General features: G+C 45.8%; 3 protein-coding genes across 4 annotated transcripts; 1 reads left to right on the top strand and 2 right to left on the bottom strand.

Annotated features, from left to right (window-relative positions):
• The first annotated feature begins 1,353 nt into the window (after nt 1-1,353).
• ATF1 (activating transcription factor 1) lies at nt 1,354-16,356 on the top strand. Of its 2 annotated transcripts, XM_037411764.1 has the most exons (8): nt 1,354-1,568; nt 6,459-6,575; nt 8,565-8,693; nt 10,531-10,631; nt 10,938-11,068; nt 12,469-12,648; nt 12,753-12,912; nt 13,295-16,356. In XM_037411764.1, exons 2-8 carry the CDS (start codon nt 6,465-6,467, stop codon nt 13,437-13,439), a joined length of 957 nt encoding a protein of 318 aa, XP_037267661.1. In that variant the 5' UTR covers nt 1,354-1,568; nt 6,459-6,464; the 3' UTR covers nt 13,440-16,356. The 2 variants fall into 2 exon arrangements, with proteins under 2 accessions (XP_037267661.1, XP_037267662.1); XM_037411765.1 differs by lacking the exon at nt 1,354-1,568 and having other exon boundaries at nt 6,459-6,531.
• Nucleotides 16,357-16,637: 281 nt separating this feature from the next.
• TMPRSS12 (transmembrane serine protease 12) lies at nt 16,638-21,208 on the bottom strand (the record flags this gene model as incomplete). The annotated part of the gene is made up of 4 exons (XM_037371284.1): nt 16,638-17,291; nt 18,307-18,449; nt 19,250-19,521; nt 21,006-21,208. Coding segments are annotated over 4 exons (864 nt in total), but the record flags the coding sequence as incomplete, so codon positions are not given.
• Nucleotides 21,209-23,128: 1,920 nt separating this feature from the next.
• On the bottom strand, nt 23,129-25,345 carry LOC119159176 (methyltransferase-like protein 7A). Its single transcript, XM_037411779.1, has 2 exons — nt 24,567-25,345; nt 23,129-23,628 (listed from the first exon to the last, which is right to left on the bottom strand). The coding sequence occupies exons 1-2, from the start codon at nt 25,068-25,070 to the stop codon at nt 23,392-23,394; spliced, it is 741 nt and encodes a 246-aa protein (XP_037267676.1). The 5' UTR covers nt 25,071-25,345; the 3' UTR covers nt 23,129-23,391.
• Nucleotides 25,346-25,847: the final 502 nt, after the last annotated feature.

The following is a 25,847-nucleotide window of genomic DNA, read 5'->3' as shown; positions in this document are numbered from 1 at the left end:
GGGATTCAGCACTGGATGGTCTCTGCTGCCCCAAGCTAACCGCGCAGATTTTATGAAGATTGAATTTAAAATATTCATTAATGTTAAGGTATAGTTCAGTACCGCTGAGGGTGGAATTAATACTAGTCTAACACCAGCTGCTGTCTGTGCGTGTGCCTACTATCGGTTGTACATTTCTGGGTAAGACTAGATGTAGACACATTATTTCCTACAAATGATGAGTAGCAATTTTACCGTGGTTTCTTTTGAAAATATTTCATTTTTAGTAAACCTTCATTAAATCACTTTAAATTATGTTTAATGTAGGGAAAACCTCTTTAAAAAAACAACAAATCACCAACTACCTAACTTTGAATTGTTACATTAACCAGTAAATTGAAATAGCCAACAAATCCTTCCATTAATACATTTAAAACTGAGTGATGGGATTTCGCAGCTGAAGATTCTCATTCTGGCTGTCGCAGCTCCCGCCCCAGCGCGTTCTCCAGCGCTGTAACTTCACACAGCAGCAGCTTAATCCTGACTCCGTAGGTAAAAATTTCCATAATTCTCCAGAGGAGAAACCTGGAGAATGTTGGAGCTTTTCAGGAGTAGCTGTGGAAGGTTTTGTCAGGGGAGCAGCAAGTGTAGGCAGGAGTTACTGCAAATAAATCACCTGCTAATGATTAGTTTGGCTTTCTAGAGCGAATTGGGGAACGAAGCGGAGCCAGGGAGACTTCAGGGCAGTAAAACCAAAAGAAAATGTTGGAAACCACCACTGAACTAACCTAAGTGTGCTATGTAGCAGCGAGGAACAAAGCCTATTGCCCTCAAGCTTTGCTCGGAACCCTTCGTACTGCGGTATTTTATGGTTTGGACAGCAGGAGATGTCGAAAACCAGGGGCAGGTTCCCCACTCGGGTGGGTGTTTTAATGGAAGCGCCGAATTTCCTTGCGGTGCTGCAGCGGCTGTGAGGGGCTGGCACCCCTCGCGGGCAGCTCATTAGCGTCTTATTTAGAGAAAAAAATTAATTTGCCGCCCCGAAGGGGGGGGGGGGGGGGGGGGGCTGAGGCCGGACCCAGTCCGGGCAGCCGCGGGCCTGGCCCGGGGGCAGGAGCCGCCCCCCTCGTTCGCTCCCGGACTCCACGCACCCCCGTGCCCCGGCTGAGGACGGAGGGAAGGGCCGTGGATCCCGTGGGGGCGAGCGATTCCCGCCCGCCGGGCCCGGGCTGCGGCCGCGGCCTGCGCGCTCCGCTGGAGGCGCCTTCCCGCCCTCGCGCCGGCAGCGCCGCTCTAGCGCCGCCTCTCGCTGGTACCCGCCGCTGGAAACCGCCCGGCTGGAGGCGGCGCCAGAGCGGACGCTCTAGCCCCCCCGCGCGGGGCTCGGTGCCGTGGGAACTCTATGGTGGGGATTTCTAGGCGAGGCCTCCGCGGAGACTCTATGGTCGCAGCCCGCCCACCCCGAGCGTCCCGCGCGGGCCCGCCGTGTTTACGATGCCGCCGGCGCCGGTTTCCTGAGGCGGCGACGGGCGCGGCGGCGGCGGCTCTCCCCACGCGCGGCCACCGGCGGGGCCCGGCGGGCCCCTGAGGTAAGAGCGGGCGCCGGCGAGGCCCGAGCGGGCGGGGGGAGGCCGCCCCCTCCCCCCCGCCCTGCCCGCCCCTTCCCCCCCGCCCCCCGCCGCCCGCGGGCCTAGGCCGGGCCGCGCCGCTCCCCTCCGCGCCCGGTGCCGTCCCTGCGGGCCGCGGGGGAACGGCCGAGCGCCGCCACAGGCCCGGGCCCGGCCCGCGGCCTCTCCCTGCAGCGAGGGGCCCTGCCGGCGGGCCTGCGCCTCCGCCGAGCCCCGGGCCCGGTCCGTGTGGGCCCCGAGCCCCGGGCCCGGTCCGTGTGTGTCCCCGGGCCCCGTCCCTGTCACCCTCCGACCCCCGGGCCCGGTCTGTGTCGTCCCTCCCGCCCCCCGCGAGCCCGGGGCCGGGTTGTGTCGTCCTCCCCGGGCCCGGTCCGTGTTCCCCTTCCGAGCCCCGGGCCCGGTTTGTGTGTCCCCGCCCGGGCCCCTTCCCTGTCCCCCCCCGCGAGCCCCGGGCCCCGTCCCTTCCCCCCCGTGACCCCCGGGCCCGGTCTCTGTCCCCACCCCGGGCCCCGTCCCTGTCCCCCCCGAGCCCCGGGGCAGGGCCGAGCAGCCTCCGGGACAGCGGGGGGTGGCGAGGGGCCCCCGGCTCCGTCTGGCGGCTCCAGCCCCGCTCCCGTCCGCTCCGGAGCCCTTTGGGATCGACCCATGGAAAATCGAGGCCCTGGGTGGCGGGATCACCTTGGCCCCCCTGTTAATTCTCACCCCGTATCGTTCTCGTGAGGCTTCTGACCCTCGAAGCCACGAGTCGCGGCTTGGTTCGAGGCGGCTGGACACAAATTGTTGGTAAATTCGCTCAGGGATATTTTCCTGTCACAAATAGCCAGACCCCTCATGTCACTAGGACATCCACGCTTTTATTTCTGATGCTGCTCCTGTGGGAACGCTGGCTGAGCTTCCTTGCGCTGCGCGAGGCTGGGGCGGGGGGGTGAGTGGAAGAAAACACGTATGGAAAGTGCTCCCGAAGTTTGGAGGAGTATTCCTGGGCCGATTGTAGACTGGGATCCAAAACTGTCACTGGGTACGTTGACTCAGGTCTCCTCGCTTGCTTGCTGGCACAAACTGGGAGGATGTGCTGTCCTTTGCCCCGCTGCCTTTCACCGGTTCCTGGAAAAAACTGGAGTTCTGTTAGTCTTCGGGATGAAAAAACTTGCCCCAAGTGTCTTAATTGCAAAATTAAGTAAATAGTGGTTTAGCTGCCATAACTGGTGAAGGTGGCTTATTTGGGGGTGTTAAAGAATCCAAAATTTCACCAGCTTACTCGAGTATAATTTCACCAAATCCTTTAAATCCCTTTCTGTGATTTGCGTGTGTCATATTTGACTCTTGTCACTTAGTATTTGAGAATAAAACTTGGCATCCGCTATTTGATTTCTGACTTGATAAAGTCTTTTCAGGGAAGAAAAAAAAAAAAAGAAAAGAAAAAAAAAAGATCAGTTGCCTCTTGGAATATTGCAACGCTGAAACATCGTTCGGGCCTTTTCTTTGCTGGATTTAAAAGGGGAAAACAAGCTGGTTTCTTGCTGTGGGGCTGTCACACTACAGCTCACGTCTCTGCCTTCACAGACAGCTTTTATGATCCGTTATCTTACTCTTTGCCTCCTGATTATGCTTTGAAGCTTCACCTGAGGCCGAGAATCCGTGACTTTTAGCTGGTTTATGAGTGTTTAACTAGAGACAATCCCTGTCTCGGATGATCTGGCAAAACCAAAATCGTAAGGACAAGGGAGCAGTATGCGGTTCCCGGGACGCTGCAATAAAGAGTGAATCAGGGTAAAATCTTGTGGAGATCGTTCCTGAGCAGACACGGTATGTCTGTAAGGGACCGTCTCTTTAGCATGTTAGGATTTTTTTGTCAGGATTAGTAAAAGCTGTGGGAATGGGCTTTCCTTGTTTATTTATTTCTTTTTTAATTGGTACTCCTCAGCCGTTTAGGAGTTGTGTTCAGTGGTTCTTGAGCAGGGGTTCAAAGGAAGGAACGTTGTGGGATTAGGAGGGTATGTATGAACTTCAGGATGATAAATTAAACGTGCCCACGTTGAAATACGCCATTCCCATTTCTCTTTAAAAGGAAGAGATGTTGGCAGCTCAGACTCCGTTTAAAGTGAAGTGGGTTTCTTGGGCTGGAGAGAGCCGATTCTCAGGAGTTTCGAAGCCCTTCAAAACAAACTTCATAATGCTGCTATTGCAGAACCTTAAATTGAGTTACTTTTGAGGAGCAGCTGCGTGGAGGCATTGGTTTTATTCTGACAAGCACCATCCTTAGGCATCCGATTATCAAAACATGGGTTTCATGCAGACTGCAACAATAACTATTCTCTGGCTAATAAATCATTGGGTGTTGCTTTTACAAATTCCCTCCTGCCAGTGCCCTGTGACGTGTCAAACTCTCCCCTCACCCCAAAATGCAGCCGGTTTCAGCGAAAAGTATATTCTGTTGCTGGAAGCAGCTTTAACTGTGGTGTGCAGAGCTGAAACCCTGATGCATTTTCCGTCTTTGGTACTTCTTTTCTAAGGCTGAGAATGTTGCAGGTTGAGGTTTGGCATTGGAACTGTCTTCCTCAAAGCTGAGAGATGGGAATCGCTGTTCCAGGTGTTCTGGAAGGCCACTCCAAGGGAAAATCTGTGGTTTTCCAGCAAAATATGTTGTTTTAGCAAGGTAGAGGCATGTGACTCTTGTGTGACAGTCCTGCAAGGCCAAGTAGCGCTGCTCCTCCTTTACCCAGTGGAGGCTGGAAGGCGCAGTAGTAATTTTCACCTTGTTACAATCACTTGGTAAATCTTTTTTTATTAATACAGTTTTACCAGAATTGATAGACGTTGGTTGACTATTTTGTAAAGTATTACAGAGCAGGCAGAGGTGAAGTAAACTTGAAAATCACATTTTTAATGGGAAATACTTTATCTTTTCTTCCTGTAAGTAGGGCTTCACACCTAGGAGAGAAAGATCAGCAAAAACCTTTGTGCTTTCTTCCCAGTTTGTTTATTTTGGGTAGTTTTGTATCTGTGGGTTTGTTGTTTCTTGCAGTCTATTTTGGGGCAGTTGTGAGTCTTTTGTGGGACAATAAGGCAGAGCGAAACAGTAAAAGAGCGAGGGGGAGACAGAATGTGGTTTAGCGCTACAGAAATGAATTGGGGTATTTCTGTAGCGCTGGAAATTTATTTTAATTTTTGCTGTTGATCGGATTTCAGTTTGACAGGGCCCTGTTTACTTGCGATGCTCCCTTTGCAGGGGGATGAAATGTAGATTTTCCTTTACAAAAAGCTAAAACTACATTAGAGGGTGGAGAAAGTTGCGTCCCTTATCCGTGCTTGTCATTAATTCTGCTCTTTGTTTTTTATAGCTTCCAGATACTTAGATGACTTTAGTTCTCAATTTTCTCGCTTTAACAAAAAGCAAAAGCCAAACACAGTTTTTCCGACTTTCAGGCGAGCTCTGCAGCAGCAGGAGCAGCAAAATGACAGAACCGCAGGGTCCGCTCCTGCGCGGGGCGTGAACAGCGTGCGGCGGAGCAGGGCACCAGGCAGGATCGCCGCTTGGCTGCGTGCTGCGGGCGACGCGGAGGGGCAGGCACTCCTGCATTAGCAGCAGCAGCGATGTGATAATCTTAGCAAAGGCAGTCGGGAGAGGGTTGATTAGCTAAAGGTTTCCAGAAGCTGGGAACAGCTGAGGCACTGCCCGCCTCCCGTGAGCTTTTTATTCCAGGGTGAAGCCTTCATTTTGCTGCTTCAGCTTCAACTGCGGACAAATTGTTTTATGCTTATAGACATAAGGACGTCAGGAAGCCGTCTCGTGTGTTGGAGAACGTCTTTTTCCTGCAGATACAGTTTCTTGTGTCACCCAACCATCGGTTTTCTCTCAGCAAAATCCTGGTTTAGTAACTTATTTGAGGAGCTCTGCAGTGGGGCTCCTCGCACAAGTAAGGATTGCAAGAGCGAGGTTCTGGTCTTGGTGTACGTTGACTTTTTACCCTCTAAGTATACGTCAGGCTGCAAGAGCTGTGGTTTATCTCAGTAGGGAAAAATCAATGACTCACATTTCCACAGAAAGAAATGTAATTTCCAGTCTCATAGCAACTGTCCTTTCAACAGTTTCAAACCTTCTGTGACAAAATGTTTAACACTCACCGACCATCTTTTAATGCTCTAGGCTGGTCCACCCACTCGCCCCAGCTAAAAGCATGTGGGTTTACATCACTAAATCCCCCAATATTGGAGGGGGGATGCTGTCAAGACGTCGAACAGTTAAATATAAAATCTTAGAAATGAGAGAAGTGTTGCTGACTGTATTATATGGAGACGGAGTGACTTTTGCAGGGTTTAAAATCCAAATCTGTGTTCTCTCTGCTTTGATTCTGAATCCTTGTTTTGTATTTATACACCTTCAGATGGTTTAAAATAGGTTTGGCTGGTAACAGGGGTAAAAGACTTTGGAAAATAAGTTTACTTAGAGCAGGATATTCTTTAGGATGAACGCTTTAGCTTGGTTTTCTTCCTAGATCTCATGACTTTATTTTTATTAGGGAAAAAAAAACCAAACCAGGAAATTGAATAAATACATTTGACGGTGCAGTTCAGCACGGGGTAGGTCTGAAGCAGCGCTGGCGGACGGTGGGATCCTGGGTGTTGTCAGGACGAAGTGGGACTTGTCACTGGTTCCGAAACAGGGAAGTGACAAAAAATGCCGGGCTATTCCATAACAGCAAGTGCCACCAAAGGACAAAGAATTAATTAAAAATATCCCAATAAGACTAAAAGCAATTATGCCCTGAGATTCTGTCAAGCGGGAGCCGGGCACCTGTCTGCCATTCGCATTGCTTATTAACTGAATTTAACTCGTTACTTTTCTTGTAGCTGATTATGGAAGAGGTGCACAAGAGCAGCAGTAACAGTTCAGTGACGCCTTCCCAAACAGCAGCTGTACAAGGTACAACACTACAGGCAGCTCAGCTCTCTCATATTGCTCAACAGGTAAAGCCTGGGCCAAATCTCAGCAAAACGTTTGAGGTAGTTAAGAGCCATTTTTGATGTACGACAAACGATAGTAATCCTTGAGGTTTAGAAATGCACAGAGAAGAAAAAACAAACAAAAAAAAACAACCAAAAAGAGGGTTGAGAAAAACGTGCTACTTTGTCGATGGACGACGTAGAATGACTCGAGGGGCTTGTATTCAAAAGACCAAAATTACTTTTCATGCTTGCACAGCGCAAAAATGCGGCCAGGTCTTTTTGTTAGATTGTACGTCCTTTGAAATCGTCATCGACCTGACACACAGGAGCTGCTTGGTGATGAGTTGAAGGCCTAATTTTCATAAATTTTTTTCAGACAAAAAAGCATTTTCAGCTCCTTTTGTAGTATTGGCAATCCTGGGTGCTCAGCACCATGGAAACACTTGGAATTTAGCCCAACTTGAATGTATCTAAACGTAATAAATCATGCGAAGTTGGAAATTTGACATACTTACTACAAGGTAACTTCGCTTTCAAAGCTTGAAGCTGAATTCCTCGTGATTTGGCTTTCCTTATCTGAAGGAGCATCCCCGGGGAGACGTGGAAGTCTGCTCCCACGGCCACGCAGCCGTCCTGTGGAACAGCTGAGTGCTGCAGCTCCTCCGCTGTTTACCCTGTGGAGACAATTTCAATTTTGATGCAAAATGTAGATAACTGCACGAGGCAGAGCCGGGACAGGACACCGGCAGCATCCTGCTGGTGGTTTACAGGCTGGTTTTCTGATCTGGTTTTACACAAAGTTGCCAGTGCAACTTACATTATGATGTACAACATGCAAGTAGTATTAAATGGGAAGTTACCTGCTTGAGTTTTAATGAGCCCTTCATCTTTTCCTATAGTCCAGATTAATAAAAAGAAATTTGATGAGGAAACTGGTTATTTACTTCTGCATCTACATGTATAATTTTAATCAATTTTTAAGTGCAAAGGCTCGTGCGACTTCAACATCAAAAATACAAATCTGCCAGAATGTAAAGTAGCCTTTTCCATAGGGGTAGCAGTAATAATTAACTTTTTGCCAGTTAAACCTGGATTTCAGCTACAAGCTACAACATTTATCTAAATCAACATTTTTAAAACATGAAAGAACAGATGCTGTAATTTTGATTTGCAAAAATCTGCTCTTTGTTCTTCTTCCCTGTCTGGAGCTTGCATACCTCGTCTCCTTTGGTTTCCTTTTACGTCCCTTTAGTTACAGCCCTTCTGCCCTGAACTTTCCAAGTAGATTGATCAGCTTTTGCTGTACCTAACGCTTGTGATTTCTTCTCTGTGACATTTTTGAACCGTAGCCTCATACTGGTTGCTTAGAAAAAAATAAATATCCAAGAACACAAAATACGTGCGTTATTCATGCTACCTTCTGCATTACTTTAGTATTGTTACTCTGATCTGCCCTAAGCCCTCAGTCTCCATGATAATTTCATCTTGATGTAGATTTTAGTGCCCTAAACTCCTATTAATTTAATGAGAATCAAGGTGACTTATTAGGCACTTTTATTTCTGCTTATCTAAGTCCAATACACTCTGAAAATGGAATAAAAACTTAAACTACCACGAATGTGGGGCTTTATCTGTGCATATGGATGGAGTTAGGTGAAAGCAGTCGTGCTCACTTTGTCTCAGTGTTGTGAATCTGAAGAAATCTGCTTCACTGTGGTTCATTTAGAACCGCATGTATTTAATGCCTCATTTTAATTTGCAGCATTTTAATCTCTCATAATGCTACATACTTGATTTCCCCCCCTAACCTAAGGAAACAAGCAACTGTTTCAGCCTTTTTTGTATGCAGATACACATCTCAAAAATGAGCATCTTTTAAAGGGTGACTTCAGTAGACTTACAAGAAGCTTCTGCTAATGCGTGTTCTCCACTGGTTTTCCTACGTGTCTACGTGCTTTGTGAACCCCGTGGAACAAACGCTCTTGTTAATGGTTCTTTGCTTTGTTGTAGATGTCTCTCCGAGGTCCTGCTCCCCTGACAGTTGTTCAGCTTCCTGGAGAACAAGTCCAGGTCCAGGGAGTCATTCAGACAGCTCAGTCCTCTTCTGTAATCCACTCACCTCAGGTGCAAACAGTGCAGGTAACTATTGAACATCTGTTAAATAACCCAGGATCCTGGTTTGTGTAGGTGGGGAGACTTGTAAAGGCTTGTCTGGCTCAGTGAACTGCCACGGCGCGGCCTTTCCGGCCCTGCTGTGAGAGACGGTGAGCAATCCGGTGACGGTGTTTTTGGGATACATCATTCTTGATGATTATTGAGGTTTGAAATTCTTGGTATTTCAACTCTAAAGTTGAAATGAAGCTATTGAACATTGACTCCCTTTATAAAACAACGAGAACACCACAACTCTTTAGTTGGTGCTCTTAACAGACACGCAGCCGGTGTGTTTTAATACCCGCGTAAGGAAAGCGTAGAATAAGCCGGTGAAGAGAACTGTGTGTTTGGAAAGGTAGAGCTGAGTGATGGCTGATTGCTCACCTCCTGGAGGCTGGGACTCTGCTTCTGTGGTGCCCAAGTGTTCTGCTTGTGTCTCTTACTCATTTGCCATGTGATTGTTGTACAAGCCACTTCAGAGAGGCGCCTTGGTGAGTTTACAGTGGGGGCTGCTACTACTTCATTCACTTCTTGGCTGCAGAGAGCCCTCAGGGCAGCACGGCGTGGGATTTGCACTGCAAAATAACTGCGCTAGTCAGCCGAGCAATGGGAGGAGCGGTGCTAAAACGCCTTAATTTGTCACTGCTCCTTTGTGCTCTGCTTATCTATTCACACGACATTAAATTGAGAAATCATAAAAAGTAAACCTATGATGCCTTTTCAGCTGTCATAGTGCCTGTAACATCAGATCATGGAAAAGAAAACACGGTTCACTTTGCTGAGAACAGTTCAGCTCTGTTTTATAGGGTGGTGTTACCTGAGTCTTCGTTAATCCCGTTCCCATCATCGTGTTCTAGCTGCAGGGTTCCCACTGACTGTGTTCCTTCCTGTTTTGTTTTTTTTTCTGTAATTTATGAACATCATGGCCTTGGGGCTCAAAGGGAGGAAAGAAGTGATACACGAGCAGCTTGTTTTCAGTGTTGATAGTAGGCTGCTCTTTTTGTCTCCGTAGCAGCAGTGAAGTGAGAAACGCTTGTCCCAGAGCTGTATGTATTCTTCTTGGCTTTGTTGCTGGCACATAGATAAGCACAGACCAATTTGTTAGCTTGTATTTAATGAGGAGCATCAGAGAAAAAAATAACTCGCCAGCTGGATGAGGACAGGGTGGAATAAAGAGAAAATTATGGATAATACTTTGCCCATTTACTCCCTGATACGCTGCTGCCTTAAATATCATTTTCAGTTGACTCTTGTATTCTGACCAACACGATACACTGCTCTAAATGTGCTCTAAAATCTACATAAAAGATTTGCGGTATTTTACACGTTTGCTCTGTACATAAATGATGTTCCTCTTTCCTTTCCCACCAGCTCCCTACACACATTTGCGTGTGGGAGTGGCGCACCTTTTCAGACCACACCAGCTATTAGTAAACCATTTGTATTTTTTCACACTGCTGTTTTAACATTCCAGATTGATTAACGCTGCGGTTTAATGCAGCTGGAACAGCTAGCTTCAGATGGTGCGCTTCTCTCCGCTTTTAATGTGATAAATAGTTTGGGAGAATCCCTTGAGCTTGCTTTTTTGGGGGGGAGGGGGTCTGTTTCATTATGACCTTATTAACGTAAAAGTCTTTGATAACCGCTAGAAGTAGTAGCTAGCACTGAAACTAGAAATCTGCCTTTTTTCATTTATCTTTGCAATTTGCTGCATTTGTGTAGTTTTCAAGCAGCTTTAGCTCATACACAGTTAAAATGTGTCATCCTGTCTGGATTTTTCTTCTGAAATGTACTGGATAACTATGTGGAATGTGTTTTTTAGGTATCATCTTTGTCTGAGAGCGAAGATTCTCAGGATTCATCGGATAGCATAGGCTCTTCACAGAAAGCTCGAGGCATCTTAGCTCGTCGTCCATCTTACCGGTCAGTACTAGATGTAATAGATGTTGTATTCTCATTTGAAACCAAAATAGCAGCTTCTTTCAAGGGCTTCCTGCATTCTGCAAACCTTCAGGTTGTTTTCTTTCTCTTGGAACACACGTGGGATCTGTTCACACAGTGAACGGTTTGATGACACCATGTTAGCTAGCATTTGCCACAGGGAGACTTTGACTTAACTAACCTAAAAGAACTAAACTAAAAGAAGTTTGTAACTGCCGTGGCGGTAATTTGTAATTTTTTTTCCCGGTATTAAAAGCTGATAAACTCTTTTTTTTTTTTTTTTAATAGGAAAATTTTGAAAGATCTTTCTTCTGAAGATACACGTGATAGAAAAGGAGATGAGGAGAGCCCTGGTGTCTCTACTGTTACATCTATGTCCGTTCCCACCCCTATCTACCAGACAAGCACTGGACAGTACAGTACGTTACACAAAATATATGTCTAACAGGACACTTTTTTTATTCAACTTACCTCAAAATACAGATTTTCTTTTTGTTATGTATTTGACTAAGCTGAGACTCAAAAGGTTTGGTTTATCTAACAGTCAGTAAGGTTAGTACTGTTACGATGTGGAAATAGACTGGTATCTAAAGGCTTCAGATAAACTCAGTGCTTCACGATCTTAATTTTTTACACCTTAAGATAAGACATTCAGAGGATGTTGTTAGGAAATACATAGCAGTCTTCTAGTGTTACATTTAATTAAAAATGTAAGATCAGTGAAGATACCATTGTATAGATCACAGGGCCACACCATGAGGTGTTCCTGTGGTGTCAGGGAGGTAGCAAAAAAAAGGATTTGTTCCTTTGATTTTATCACCTAATATTCATTGTGCTTGCGCACGGAAAAGCTCCGACCCCTGGAGCACCTCCTTCCCATCCTTGCTGTCTGGGCTGGGCATCGTACGGCTGTTTCTCGCCGCTCCCCAACAACTCCTTTGCCTGTCTGGATTTTTGCTCCTTTTTTAAGTACATTTCCAGTGAGGAGCCACCAGCTGTGGCCATCGGGGGCCTGCGTGGTGCTGGTGTCTGGCTCAGGACAGACAGCATTACAGGGTGGGCAGGGGCCTCTGGAGATCGCCCAGCCCCACTAAGGCAGGGTCGCCTCGAGCAGCTTGCACAGGATCATGTCCCGGCAGGTTTGAGTGGCTCTGGGGCAGGAGACCCCACAGCTGCTCTGGGCAGCCTGTGCCAGGGCTCCGTCACCCTCAGAGATGTTTTTCCTTGTATTCAGACGGGACTTGTGCCCACTCATGACTGTTGCCCCTTGTCCTGTCGCTGGGCACCACTGAAAAGCACCTGGCCCCGTCCTCCTTGTCGCTCACCCCTAAGATACGGGGGGACATCGGTAAGGTCCCCTTTCAGCCTTCTCCTCCCCGGCTGAACAGCCCCAGCGCTCTCAGCCTTTCCTCATCAGGCACATGCTCCAGCCCCTCACCATCCCTACAGCCTCCACTGGCCCCTCCCCAGTAGCTCCCCATCTGAAATGGGCAGCCCAGCGCTGGGCACAGCCCCTCCCGCTGTGGCCTCACCAGGGCAGAGCAAGCGGGAGGATTCCCTCCCTCCACCCGCTCCCCCAGTCCCACACGTCCGCTTGCAGAGGCCCCCCTGGTGGCTCCCCCGCCGCGACACCTCGCAGCTTACCCCCAGTAAGAGCCTCGTAGCACGATCTGAACGCGATGGAAGGAAAAAGCCCTTCAAAACCAGCACTGTTTCAGCAGGGGGAGTAGCTACACAGCCTAGAGATTTACCTGTATCTGTATGTTACAACGTACAGTTACAAACGCTGGTGCGCCTGTTCCTTTTCTTTTTTTTCAAGTTGCCATTGCCGCCAACGGGTTACAGCTGGCCAGCCCGGGGGCAGATGGTGTGCAGGGTCTGCAGACGCTAACGATGACCAACGCCAGTGGTACTCAGCCGGGGACGACAATACTGCAGTACGCGCAAACGTCAGATGGGCAACAGATCCTCGTACCCAGCAACCAGGTGGTAGTGCAGAGTGAGTACAAGCCTTCTGGCAACGGCTAGTAACGCCGACCGCTACTGCGAGCGTAACTTCCTAACGCTCCCGCGTTTTGATGCCTTCTGCTGTTGTCATCGCAGCCGCGTCAGGAGACATGCAGACTTACCAGATCCGCACCACACCAACCACCACCTCCCTTCCTCAGACCGTCGTGATGACATCTCCCGTCACCCTGACGTCACAGACAAGTAAGACAGATGATCCGCAGTTGAAACGAGAAATAAGGCTGATGAAGAACAGGTATGGAAGTGCACGTGGGCTGCTTGGATTTGTTGGTTCCGTGTGCTGAAATCCATCTGCAAACGGCGAGCCTTGCACGCTCACATTGCTGATTGTGCCATCAGTGTGGCATGCTGCGTCCGGTGACTAAAAAAATGGGAAATTCTGACCAAAACGTGTTCTGTCTTGTGCGGTTTGGAGAAAAACAAACGGGGTTTTCCGTGCAGCTTGACTGCCACGCGTACTGCCAGCTACGGCGAAACTTCGTGCTCTCCGTCTAGTGTTGCGTGCTTCTCGGTTTGGTTGTGCCGGCTCCCTGCTCACCTGGTGGTCAGGCTGAAAATGTTCCCAAACCAGACACGTCTCAAATCTAAAATAATTCCCTCTGCTTGTTCTGTTCCAGAGAAGCTGCTCGAGAATGCCGTAGAAAGAAGAAAGAGTATGTTAAATGCCTGGAAAATCGAGTTGCGGTCCTGGAAAATCAGAACAAAACTCTAATTGAAGAGCTAAAAACTTTGAAAGATCTTTACTGTCATAAAAGTGTGTAAGAAAAGAAGGTAAAACTTTTGTGGACTGTTTAAATTTCAGAGGAGAAATTTTTTTTATACTGAATTTTTTAAACTAGATGAAAGGTCAAAACTGAAACTTTTCTACCTAGATTTCACAGCTTAAAGACTCTATAGATTTTATTTACAACGTGTTGGTGACAAAAGTACAAAAAGGAAACAAGAAAACCTCACCAAAATTCCTGCTGGCACAACTGGAAACTTTATAAAGTCAAGATTGCATCTACAATTAAAGGACAGTCACGTTTTACGAGGCAGGTGATTAGAATTTCTTGGAAAATTTCTACAAATACCTCTTGTAACGGAGGCAATATTTGGTTACAGTTAAAACGTGGATGAAATGGAATCCTTGCCATAGTTGACATTATTAGTAACATTTATAACCAGTATATGTTTTGATTTCTTACTCTTTTCCAATCCTTTTTCTTTCAGCTCTTTGTATGTAAATATTTTTATTTTAACCTGTAAATGGTTATTTACAGGTGCAGATGATAAAAAAAAAAGCTAATACTTTGCTAGAGCTATAAATTATGTTTACTCTTTCTCGGCTGACAGTTTAAAAAGTTGGGGGTGTTGTTTTTGTTGGGTTGTTTTTTTTTTCCAACGTTTGCTGTGTTTATCAAATTTGGAAAGGATCTGCAGAAAGCAGCGAGAGGCCTAGTCCTGAAAATGTCTTGAGGCACATGAAATCCGGTGTTGACTTTTCTTAAGAGAATTCAACACGTCCAATTCTTTTCAAGTCCAGTGTGGTAGAGCGAGTACTGGCAGACAAAAGTTTCTGAAGAATGATTTCACGATAGTTTGTTCTTAGTTGCTGGGCATGATAAACATCTATAATTGGAAAAAAATAAATTGTGTGCTGATTATATATCCAGTTAAACACACATTGCTTATCCTGTCTGGAGGTTCTACCATGCTTTGGAACGTTTAAACCAAATAGAAGAAGGAGGATAAAATAAAGAATTGAAGATACATACCAAAGGGTTAATGAGGTTCTAATATATGGTTTATATGCTGAAAGTAGTGCAAAATTTCCGGACTAATTTTGTAAGGTAGGCGATATTTTGCAAAGTAATGGTATCTTTGTAAGAAAATATTCTATTGAAAACAGGTAGATGGTTGGTATATTTTGTAGCTAAATTGTGATCTTTACAAATTCTGAAATTGAGTTTATATACGTATTTTGACAGTTTCTATATTTCATTTTAGTAAACAAATGAAATATTTTGTGAACCAGATTTTCAAGCATATATTTTTATGGATAGTACAAAGTCAAATGAGATCCTCTTTGGTGTAGGAGATATTTGAATTAATTTTGTATGTCTGTAGGCAACTTGCAAAAAAAAAAAATCCTGAAGAGTATTGGGAAAAAAAAGAAAAAAAAAAAAAAGATCAGGGCTTTCTATTCCCCACAGTTGATATTATCTGCACATTAGATCTGATTGCTCTCAGAGATTCTAGTTTGTATGATTTTGATTTGTTTCAGATGAAAATTCAATGTTTGACATGATCAGGACTCTTTTGGGTGCGGAATCTCCATTCTGGGAGACACCCAGCAGGCGCTGGAGGCGGGCCTGGGCAGCCTGCTCCAGGTGCCCCCGCCTGAGCAGGGCCGTGGCCGAGGTGACTTCCCGAGGTCCCGTCCAACCTTGACCGTTCTGTGATTCTGTGATTCTGTGACATAGAAAACCGTGTATGCAGTGCTTATTGCATGAGTAATAAATACACTATTTTCCATAGTTAGGATCGAATCCTGCTTCCAGTTATGTCAGCGGGAATTGCACTATGGACTTTGCTATTACAAAGGTGTTAGAGCTCCGTGTGTGTGTCGTGCTAGCTCAGATCTGAATGAAATTACAAGATGTACTCACTCCCTAGATGTGTAACGCTTATCATATGGTCAGTCCGTATTTTTTTCTTTTACTCATTTTTGAATTAATGGACTTCTTAGCAAGCAGAGCTCTTTGCAAATGGTATGAGCAAGACTGCATTCCACAATCACATTGTTAGTGGGCTAGAAAAATAGATTTTTTTCTGAAGTTTCTAAATAGATGATGGCTACGGACACGATCCACAATACGCTTCCTTTAGGCCAGACCGGAGTGTACGTTTCCGTTGGCGATCATATCCAAAAAAAAAAAAAAGAGTGGTTTCGCTGCACGTCAGAAATAACGAGCAAGGTGGAGAAAGTCCTGACCTTAGGGAACTGCTCCACCAGAGGCGGTTGGTGCCTCCCGTTTCTGTTAGCGGAATCTGAGGAAAAACGAACGCCTTGGGACGTGCTTGGCACCACACAGAATCAGACCTTTCTGCTCTGTCTCCCACCAGGCGTGCGCGCGCTGTTTGGCTTGCGATTCAGAGGGTTTGACCTACAGTACTGAAACGAATTTGGTTACTCCTCTGTATGGTATTTTGATCCTCACTGTGTGCTGTTGTTCCTTTACCTTCTTTTGTAATACGGAATAATAATTAGAAAAAAAAAACCAACTATCAAGTGTTAAGACTGTAAAAAAAAATAAATGGTGGCCAATTCTTTCTGTATTCAGCAAGTGAAGCAAATGTAGTGCTGCCAGACATAACGTTAGTCAATTTTTATCCTCTTAAAATAGTGTTTGGGAAAGAGCAGCTTATTTTTCATCATGGAAATATTAAACAGTAACATGAGTTTGCTCTTTTTAAGTAATCACTTATCATGAAGTACTTATTTTGGATTTACTTCAAAATCTAGATTGTAAGAGAGTAAAACCTATATTCTGAGAGTAAGAGCTATAGTACCTAATCCTGTTCTGCTGGTTATTTCCAAACAAAAGTACATGCTTTATATGAATTGTAAATATTTGTTGAAACAATTAGATGGTTGCAAATTTTGACCTTGGTAAATAAAGTCGCCAAAATATAATTCTGATGTTCCTTATTTATTTTTAATTAATGTAGTACTGCAGTGGTTCTGACCAAGGATGCATACGCTGTGTGGTATCAGCTCTTGTACAGTGGCCAAGAATAAATGTTTAGTCTGTGAAACAGCACCCAGAGGTCTTCTATTGGATGTGTCTGTTCAGCAGCCAGAGTACTAGGGTATTTGTGACTAAATTTTAACCCTGGCTCCAGGTAATTAGTGGAGAATAGCTTTTCTCTTTCTGCAGGTGGGTTTTTTTTGTTTGGGTTTGGGTTTTTTCCCCCCTTTTTCATTTTCAGCAAGCAGAGCTGCTGTTAAATAAAAGCATTTTTGTGCTCTGCTGGTACTGACCCAGCAGAGGGAGTGTCTCTGCCATCGACAGAACCACGGTAGCATTTACTGACTAGTGCTTAAGCTGCTTTTAGCTGGAAAAGCATAGAAATGGGGTAGGGAAAAAAGTTTCTTCTGTCGGTAACCTTCCTGTATTCAATTTCATTATTAGGGTCAAGGCTGTTATTTACTGTTAGCATGGATGTCAAAGGCGGAAAACAGATCATACAGTTGCAAACATGACTTCTAAAAAAATGCACGTGTGTCCTTTGGCTCTTAGATTTATTCTGAGACAGGAGTTAGCTCCCTTGTCAAAGTTTCACCAGGCAGACCAAACCTCGATGGTGCCACAGTTTCTCCCTTCAGAAAGTCCACACAAGTACCGTCTGTATCGCGGTCAGGCAGATGGTAAGTGTAACGCTGATGGGATTCACCGCCTTGTTACTCAGCAGAAGTTCCGATTTTATCCATCCCCTGTATTGCGATAAACGGACGTAGATCCCAGGAAATTTTGGTCGCCCGCAGCCAACTCCAAAGCTGGCAATCCCTATGAGGTAGTACTTGTGGGTACCAGGGTGGTAGCACGCTAAAGGGCCACCGCTGTCTCCCTAGAAATAAACAAGAGAAAAAACTAGTAACATCTTCAGGGGAATAATGTAGAATTAAGTCAGTAATACCTCCACTTTTTTTTTTCTTTAAACTTTTTTTAAGTTAATTGGACAGTAAATACACAGCAGTACACAAATTCGAGTAGAATGTGGTGATGCTGGGTGATTCTGCCTTGACTGGAATACTAGCATGAGCCTCAGTGTCTTTTTGAAGTTCTGTTGTTTTGCTTTCTGCGTCTTTTCACCCTAAGGCTCATCTCCCTAAACTTCCTCGTGTATCAGTATGAGAAGGTACCGGCCACACAGTGTGTAAGTCCTGAGAAACACGGTAATGACTACACCAGCCTGAATCTTTGCCATATCGCCTACTTAAAGGAAAACTGCTGAGGGAAGCAGCAGGACAAGTAGCAGACAAAGCACTTAGGAATACATTATGGGTTTTAATTATAAATGTCTCCGTATCACAACTGGTGCCCCAGCTTTTGCATGCTTGTGCTTTTGACCTGAGAATTGTCTTTTCTGAAAGAGCTGCTGATTGTTCAGCGTTTCAATAAAAATCTTGGTGTGTCACTGAACCGTATCGCTTCCCAGTGCTGCTGCAGGCACAGAAGCAGGCGAGACATCCACGTCCTTCCCACACACTGTATACGTACAGTGGTACGTGTGTGTGTATCCTTACGTGTGTTTGTGTAATAACTACTTTATTGACATCCTTGTGGCAAGCCTCATAGAAATTTTTGCCTTCTCTACCCTCTCCCTTGGCTCATGTGTTCTTGTCTTCTTCCGAGTATCACCGAATTCTTTGTACAGGTTTTTGAGTTAGGTTTTTTCTTTGGAATCACCACCTCACCTCTTTCTATTTATAATGCTTCTTTGGCAGTTTGGACATGTTTTCTCTTGCCTATTTGTGCCATTTTAATTAATTGCACCACAAATGCTGGCCATCATGATGCCCCTGAGTCTCAGGCCTCAGGGGTTTCCGTAGTGGCAGGTCGGGCACGGCGCTTGTTCTTACCTGACAGGCGTCGGTGCCTCCTGATCGAGAGCCAGCACAGAGCATGTTGTTGTTAACCAGACCTCCGTACGCATCCGAACTGTTACAGACGCTAGAAGGAATAATTTCCACTCGTGCTTCTTTTAACACAGCTGAAGTTTTACCTTTATTGGAAGACAGCATGTAGAAAGGTAAAATATTTATGCTGTTGGGTGTAGCCGTTCTTTGCTTTTCCCCCCACCCCCCCCCTTTAGCTAGCTTAAGCGTGTTTCTGTATGTGTTTAGATGTGTACGTAATACAGATTGTGCCTGCCTCTAACGGATTTAAATTTAAGTGGGTTAAGGATTTGTGAGCTTGGATTTGATGTAGTTTGTGCAGTCCTTACTCTGAGGAAACATCGATGATACCAACACTGCTCGCTAGCCTTGCTCAAAATGTCAGAGGTGACTTATCAAACAAGCTTATATGATCCCCAGCTGTCCTTGAAATTTCCGCCCAAGAAGGATGCACGCCACCAGCTGACATGGTATCGAGTTTGCGTGCATTTTGATTGAGAGAATTTGAGGGAGTGCAGCCATTCATAAAATATACAGGGACCCCCAAGTTCACAATGCACAGCATCGGAACTATTGGTTTTCAATAAAAAAAGCTATTTCCAGGAGATGTCACTGAGTAGCTCTACCATGAATCTGAAAGCCAGGCTAGTTTGTTTTCCTTTTTTGTGTTATACTTGGAAGAAAGGCTAGAAAATGTATGCCTTTGGTTACACCCCCATAAATCTGATCTGCTTGCGATGGAAGAAACCCTTAAAGCAGATAATCAGTTGCAGAAGGATTTAATGATGTCGTGCGATGAGATTATAAACTGAACAAATTCACTTCTCTCTCTGAGCTTGAGGGACTGGAAGCCAATATTCGTTTTTTAGCTTGTAACTTAATCGACAGCGCAAGGAAATCTTTTTACCTTTTTCCACTGTCCGTCCCCAGCCACTGATAAAGCATTCCGTGGCGTTGTCAATGCGCGGGGAAAGGTGTGCAGGAGGCAGGCAGATAGGCTGAATATAGGCACTGTAGCGTACCGCGGAATTGAGTTCAAATAACGCAATATCATTTTCAAATGTTTCTCTCTTGAATTCTGGGTGCACACTGATGCGTCTGATATTTCTTTTTGCTGCGTGTTCACCATGTTTCCGAAGGTTATGCACACCTAAAACAGCTCTCCAGGAGTACGGGTCCCTAAGAGAGAATTTATCTATTTTTTACAATTACATTAAATACATTTCTTGATGGCATTGTTTTCACCGATTGTTTTGCTGTTGGCTTGTTCACTTTTAGGAATATATACTGAAAATTCTATAGTAAGTACTTTCTGGAACTAACCTGGCTAATTACCATTCTGCCTGGTTTTGAATGTTTGCCTAATGCTGGTTATGGTTGTTGAGGTGAATTCAGGTTAATGATTTAAGCTGATGCTCAGATTTTGCTTCCCACCCCATCTCAGCAGAGGCCACCCAGGAGAAATTCTTTTGAAAAAGATAAAAACATGGATTTATTTTGTAGAAAGGAAGTAGGCTTATAGTCACAATGCTTATAAAGACCGTGCTTGACTTAGATTTGGGAAATCCATTAACTAGAAGTTACAAATAATGAGTATCAACTTTATATTAAATTTAGAAATAGGGCCGGAGTAATCCAGAACTAATTTCTATTTGAGTATGTTGAAAAAAATCTTTACTTATATTAGGTGGGAGTTGAATTTGGCCTGCAATGAGCAAAGGGCAGGCTATAAAATTCACATTAACCTCCAAAATTCTCCAGAGCGTAAGATAAAAATTATTTGCAATATAATGCCTCTCTAAATGAATGTTTGTAAAAGTGCATTTAAAGAAGCAAAGAGATGATCTAAACAAAGTCCTGATAAATGGCAACATCACGAAGTTAAGATAATTTTTACCTTTCAGTTTCCCTCACACCCAATACCAACTTCCCTGAACTAGTGTGCAGATTTTGCAACTTCGTTAAAAGATTACAGAAAAGAGGGCAGTGATGAGAGCGCTGAAACGCAGCAGAATTGCTCCAAGTACAATTAAAAGGCCTGTTCTGAGGAGTGTTATTACCACATTGTGAAAAACTGGTTAAGTGCCAACTGGTTGGTTCTGTTTCATTGGGAAAATGGAAATAAGTGTCAGAAATAATGAATTGTGATGTTTCTAATGTAAATATTGCAACATCTTTTTGCAGAGGGTTTACTATTTTAGAAAAATCCATTGATCAAAAATTAGAGTTTCAGGGGGGGAAAAAAAAAGCCCCCACCTAACAAATGTGTCACCTAGATCAAAAAAAAATGACCCTTTATTAAAAATAACAATGGTGGTTCTGGGCCAAGCCAGAAGTGCATATCCAAGACTTCTTGACGTCGACTTATAAAGATGTCACTTTGCATGGCGTGCTGGGTTGGCAGCCCTCACCACACGTGACCGTTGCAGCAGAGGTGACAAAGGGGACAGTCTTTGGTCCTCAGAGCCACGAGCGGTCCCTCCTGCAGGCCGTATTGCTAAACGGGAGCCGCACAGTTTGTGTGTGTGTGTTGGTTCTGCGCTCCCAGAGCTCGGCCCGTGTTCATCCCATGATCTGCCTTTTGGCCAGGGACAGCACAGGTGACGCTTGGCTGAACCGGACCCTCATAGTTAATAAAAAGAGGCGTTAGCACGAATACATACCTCCTTCCTGTAACGCAGTGCCCAGCGGTAAGTACCGATTTCTCATTAACTAAAACTCCACCGCAAATGTGTGTAAATTGGACACGGCCTTGGAGGTTCTGGAGGCTCACGGCCCACGGCCACGCTCCCGCCTGAGCGTCGTGTCCGCCCACGATCCGGGATCCCAAGGTGGTGGCCAGGAGTGGCCGCTCGCCGCACTCTGCAAAACACAATGGTGCCAGTTATGGCGGTGGGAGCGAACAACGGAGCGTTTGGGGGAGCTTGGGGCTTGGGGGGGGGTGTGTTTCTTTTTTTTTTTTTTTTTTTTTTTTTTTTTTTAGGGAGTAGTTTCCTAGCTATTTTGGTTTTGAAGTTGGTTTTTTGGGTTTGGGGGAGTGATTTTTTAGGTGTTTTGGTTTTGAAGTGGGTTTTTTTTGGTGTTTTGGGTGGTTTCTTAGGTGCTTTGGGTTTGAGGTGGGGTTTTTTTTGCTGTTTTGGGGGTGGTTTTTTAGGTGTTTTGGTTTTGAGGTGGATTTTTTTGGTTTATTGGGGGGTGGTTTCTTAGGTGTTTTGGTTTTGAGGTGGGTTTTGTAGGTTTTGGTGGGTGATTTTTTAGATGTTTTGGTTTTGAGGTGGTTTTTTTGGTGTTTGGGAGTGGTTTCTTAGGTGTTTTGGGTTTGAGGTGGGGGTTTTGTTGCTTTTGGGGGGGATTTTTTTTAGGTGTTTTGGGTTTGGGGTGGGTTTTTTGGGTTTTTGGGGGGTGGTTTCTTAGGTGTTTTGGTTTTGAAGGTTTTGGTGGGTGGTTTTTTAGATGTTTTGGTTTTGAGGTGGGTTTTTTGGGTTTTGGGGAGTGTTTTTTTATGTGTTTTCGTTTTGAGGTGTTTTTTTTGGGTTTTGGGGAGTGATTTTTTAGGTTTTGGTTTTGAGGTGGGTTTTTTGGTGTTTGAGGGGTGATTTGTTAGGTGTTTTGGTTTTGAGGTGGGTTTTTTGTTGGTTTTTGGGTTGTGTTTTTTTAGGTGTTTTGGTTTTGGGGTGAGTATTTCGGGTTTTGGGGAGTCATCTTTTAGGTGTTTTGAGGCGGGCTTTTTTGGTTTTTTTTGGGGGGAGGGGGTTGTTTGCTTGGGTTTGGTGGGTTTTTTGTTTGTTTTTTCTTTTTTTGGTTTGTTTTCTATTTTTAACCTACAGTGCTACTTGCTGCAGGACTCAATCCTGCAGGACTCTAGATGTTTTGCCACTGGGGCCCAGCATCTGGAGATGCCGGCACTTTTTCTTTTTTTTTTTTCCCTTTTTTTCTTAACTTTATACCCGTGTGCGCTTCACCCGGTTCCACACCTATGTCTTGTGCCTGGATTTACACCGCACCTTGAGGCCGAGCGCACCCCACTCCCTCCCGCTTCACAAATTAATGGGATTTCGGTGCAGGTGAAGTTTTTTCCTGTGTGCGTGTCTGTGAGGCGCCGCGCGCCCCCACAGCGCGGCTCCCGGCCCGCCACCCCCCAGGCCCCCTACCCCCGGTTTATCCCCGTCTACCCCCGGTTTATCCCCGGTATACCCCCGTTCTCCTCGTCGGCAGCCGCCGGGGCCGCGCTCCGGGGCCGGCTGCCCGCCAGCAGCGGCAGCGGCAGCAGCAGCAGGAGGGCGCCCGCCGCCCGCCCCCGCCTCATCCTCCGTCGAGGGGGACAAAATGGCGGCGGGGCGGGCGGGCGCGCGCGGAGCCGTCGCTAACGGGCGCTGAGGCGGCGGCGCCCGCCAAAGAAACTCCCTCGAGCGCTGAACGTTAAAACACGAATCTTTTCTTTTTTTTTTTTTTTTTTTTTTTTTTTTTTTTAATGTTCTGGTGGCCAAATGTTAGAAATGGTTGCCACGCAGTGGCAGGCAGGCAGCCAAGCGACAGAGAGGCTTTGGTGAGTGTTATCTGGGGAGGCTGGGGGGGTGTCTGCCCTCCCCCCCCCCCTTGCACCCCCGTGTTTTGTAAATAAAATCTTAAATAAATCCTTGCGGCTGAGGAAAAGTGAGGTGTTGCGGGGGTCTGTATCCGACTGCTGGCCTTGTGAGGCCCGAAGGTGAGCAGCCCTGAGGGAGCCTGGGGAGAGGGTTGAGGCCCAGAGCTGGGGACACATGAGGGTAATCAATTATACCAGATATAGGCAAGAAACCCCATAATTTATTTTTTTTCTGCCCACTGGGCTGTTGTGCGTTCTCCTGGGATCCCCTGTGGGCAGCACTGAGGTCCGGCCGGGCACAGTCAGGGCTCTGTAGTTTTGAAAACTTGACCCCCTCAGAATCAAACTTAATTCAAGTCTTTTGCTGCGTTGCCTAGATTTGGACGTCCGGATTAGCCTGTGCTGTGGGATTACGGTGAGGATTTCTGTGAGGGCAGGGAAAAGGCCTGGTGGAGTGGCCAGGGCTACTTGATGGCGTAGCCGATGATGTGCGGCTGAATGGGCGTCCAGGGGTACGCCAGGCTTATCTGCTGCAGGTGCAGCTCCGAGAAGTTGGCCTCTTCCAGATTCTTCTGTAGCTCTCTGGTAAGGCAGCATCCATCAAAGACGAGTTTCCAAGTCTGAGAGCAGACCTGCTGCCAAAAATACTTCCAGCTGGAACGATCAGCGGCCACGTGCTCTAAGAAATAGAAAGCACCTCCCTGGGGAAAACAAAGGTCACCTTACAGAGCTGCAGCGGGCCGGGGACACACCAAACTTCTCCCTCCATCCCACCTCCTCTCACGTACAGACCAGCGCCGGTGCTGCTGGCTTGCTCGTCAGCATCCTCCCACCCCTTCCCCGCCCTTTTTTTACAAAGTTTGTGGTGTCAGTTGGCATTAATGCAAGCAGGAAACTTGCAGAGGCCTATTCAAAAAGTGTGAAGGATGTACTTGTTGATCCCTCTCTTACTGTAGCAATAGTTTGTTGTCTTTTTGTTTCAATTACAGTTGCTAGCATGCGATTCTTTTCGAAGAAAACCAAGTGAATTGCATAAATCCTACTCAAACTCAGTGTTTTTGACAACCCAGAGGATTGTCTTGAATGTGCCATTTTAAAGGCTGAAAGACTACTGCAAAAATACCCCAACAAACCAGCTTTTCTTAATCTTTAACTTGATTAGTATACTGCAGGGACTGAAGGCGTTTAATTATTAGACTGTTCTAGTCATACAGGTAAATCAGCCCCGCTTCTAAGAAGCTAAAACAGTTTATTTAAAATGCAGACTATCAGTCTGTATCAGAGAGCTTCCCACCCAAAGAAAATCTGGTGTCTGTGGGGAAGGAACAACACCACAGGAACCCCCCATTCTGCTTTAAATGATTCACAGTAATTACTTACAAAATTAGTGGCAGTTCTAGTTAGCAGACTGTTCCTTTTAGGGTTTTACTTCTAAGAAAAAGACAGACTGACCGGTATGTTGCTACTGCTTTGATTTGATTTGATTGCACCATTTAGCAGTGCAGAGTGGTTGTGGGTCTGGTTTGTAAGCTCGAAAACAAGTTTGGGTTTTTTTTCCTTGTTTTTATTTTTCTTTTGGTGCAGTGCCTCTGGAATAGGTGATAAAGGTAGTAACAGAACTTTTAATTCAGATACTCACTGGTCTGAGCACTCGCAGTACTTCCTTCAGGGTGCCATTGACATTGTGCACAGAGCAGAGGACCAAGGTGCAGACGATGGCATCCATGGAACCACTGGGCACCTGGTGCAGGTCTTCTCCTGCAGCTGTTAGGAAACCGTTGTAGTGGACATGCTGGTTCTTGTTTATGCTTCTCAAAAGGCCTTGCTCGAAGTTGGGGTTTACGTCAGTGCATGTGACTTTGCAGCCTGGTGGGTAGAACTGGAAGTTGGCACCGCAGCCGGTCCCAATCTCCAGCAGCCTCAGCTCTCCTGAGGGGCCTGTGAAGTCAGGTAGATTACAAAACAGCTCCTGCTTCAGCTTCTTGGTTTTCTTTTCCTGGCTTGCAGAAAATTTCTCTATCAAGAAAGGAAAAAATATCTTCCTACAGAAAGGCTGCCATATGCCCAGGAACGATAGCAGGTAGATGGGAGTGGCGAGCAGCACAAGGCACGTGCGGAAGAAGAGGATGCTGGCCTCCATCATTTCCAGCTTGGGGCAGAGGGATCTGTGCTGAGCAAAAGTAGTTCTGCTGTGTGTCAGAGCCCTCGGAATTCTGTCAGAGCCCTTGGTTTTCAGACAGAGCAATTCATGTACTTGCCGTGTGCCTCCCGAAGTATATTCAGCTCCTTGGATCAATCTGGTAGACTTTTCTCTAAAGCTGCTTTTAAAGTCTGGTCACTGGCGAGGAAGGGGAAAGCAGGATTGCATACCAAACAGCTCCCATAGCTTCCCAACTCTGGCAGGAGAGGAGCGGCCAATCTCTTAGGTAAACCAGAATAAAGCAGGCAGTACAACTTGGTCTGTAACCTCTGGCAAAATACCCTAAGGCAACCTAATGTAGTGCTGAGCAGTTTCAGGTTACAGGTTGTCTCTTAAAGCAGCCGAAGTCTTTAGTGAGCTGAAGAAAATGAGTTAGAACTCTGGATTTGCAGTAGGTGTTTCTTTGGGAGTTTGATTAACATTGCAGTTAAACTGCATTTGTTTAAGATTTAATTTTTCACCCCGTTGTAAGTAGCTGGTTAAGCAAGTCAGCTAGTTGCTCTCTGTGCTCTCTCTGCAACAGAAGCTTTCAGTTTTTCCACTACATGGACACCTGAAATACTTTGATATGCTCATTCGGGCTCCTTTGCAGTGAACAACGTTGCTTTTTTTAATTATCTTTCCGACCTTTCATGGGAATCATGGAACAGAGATAAAACAATTTATTCAGTAATTGCTGCATACAGTAGCATATGGCTTGGTTTTAGTCACTTCACACGT

This window comes from Falco rusticolus, chromosome 19 (assembly GCF_015220075.1).
Source record: "Falco rusticolus isolate bFalRus1 chromosome 19, bFalRus1.pri, whole genome shotgun sequence".
Lineage (NCBI taxonomy): Eukaryota > Metazoa > Chordata > Aves > Falconiformes > Falconidae > Falco > Falco rusticolus.
The sequence above is the reverse complement of the archived record's forward strand: the minus strand, read 5'-3'. Positions and strand labels throughout refer to the sequence as shown.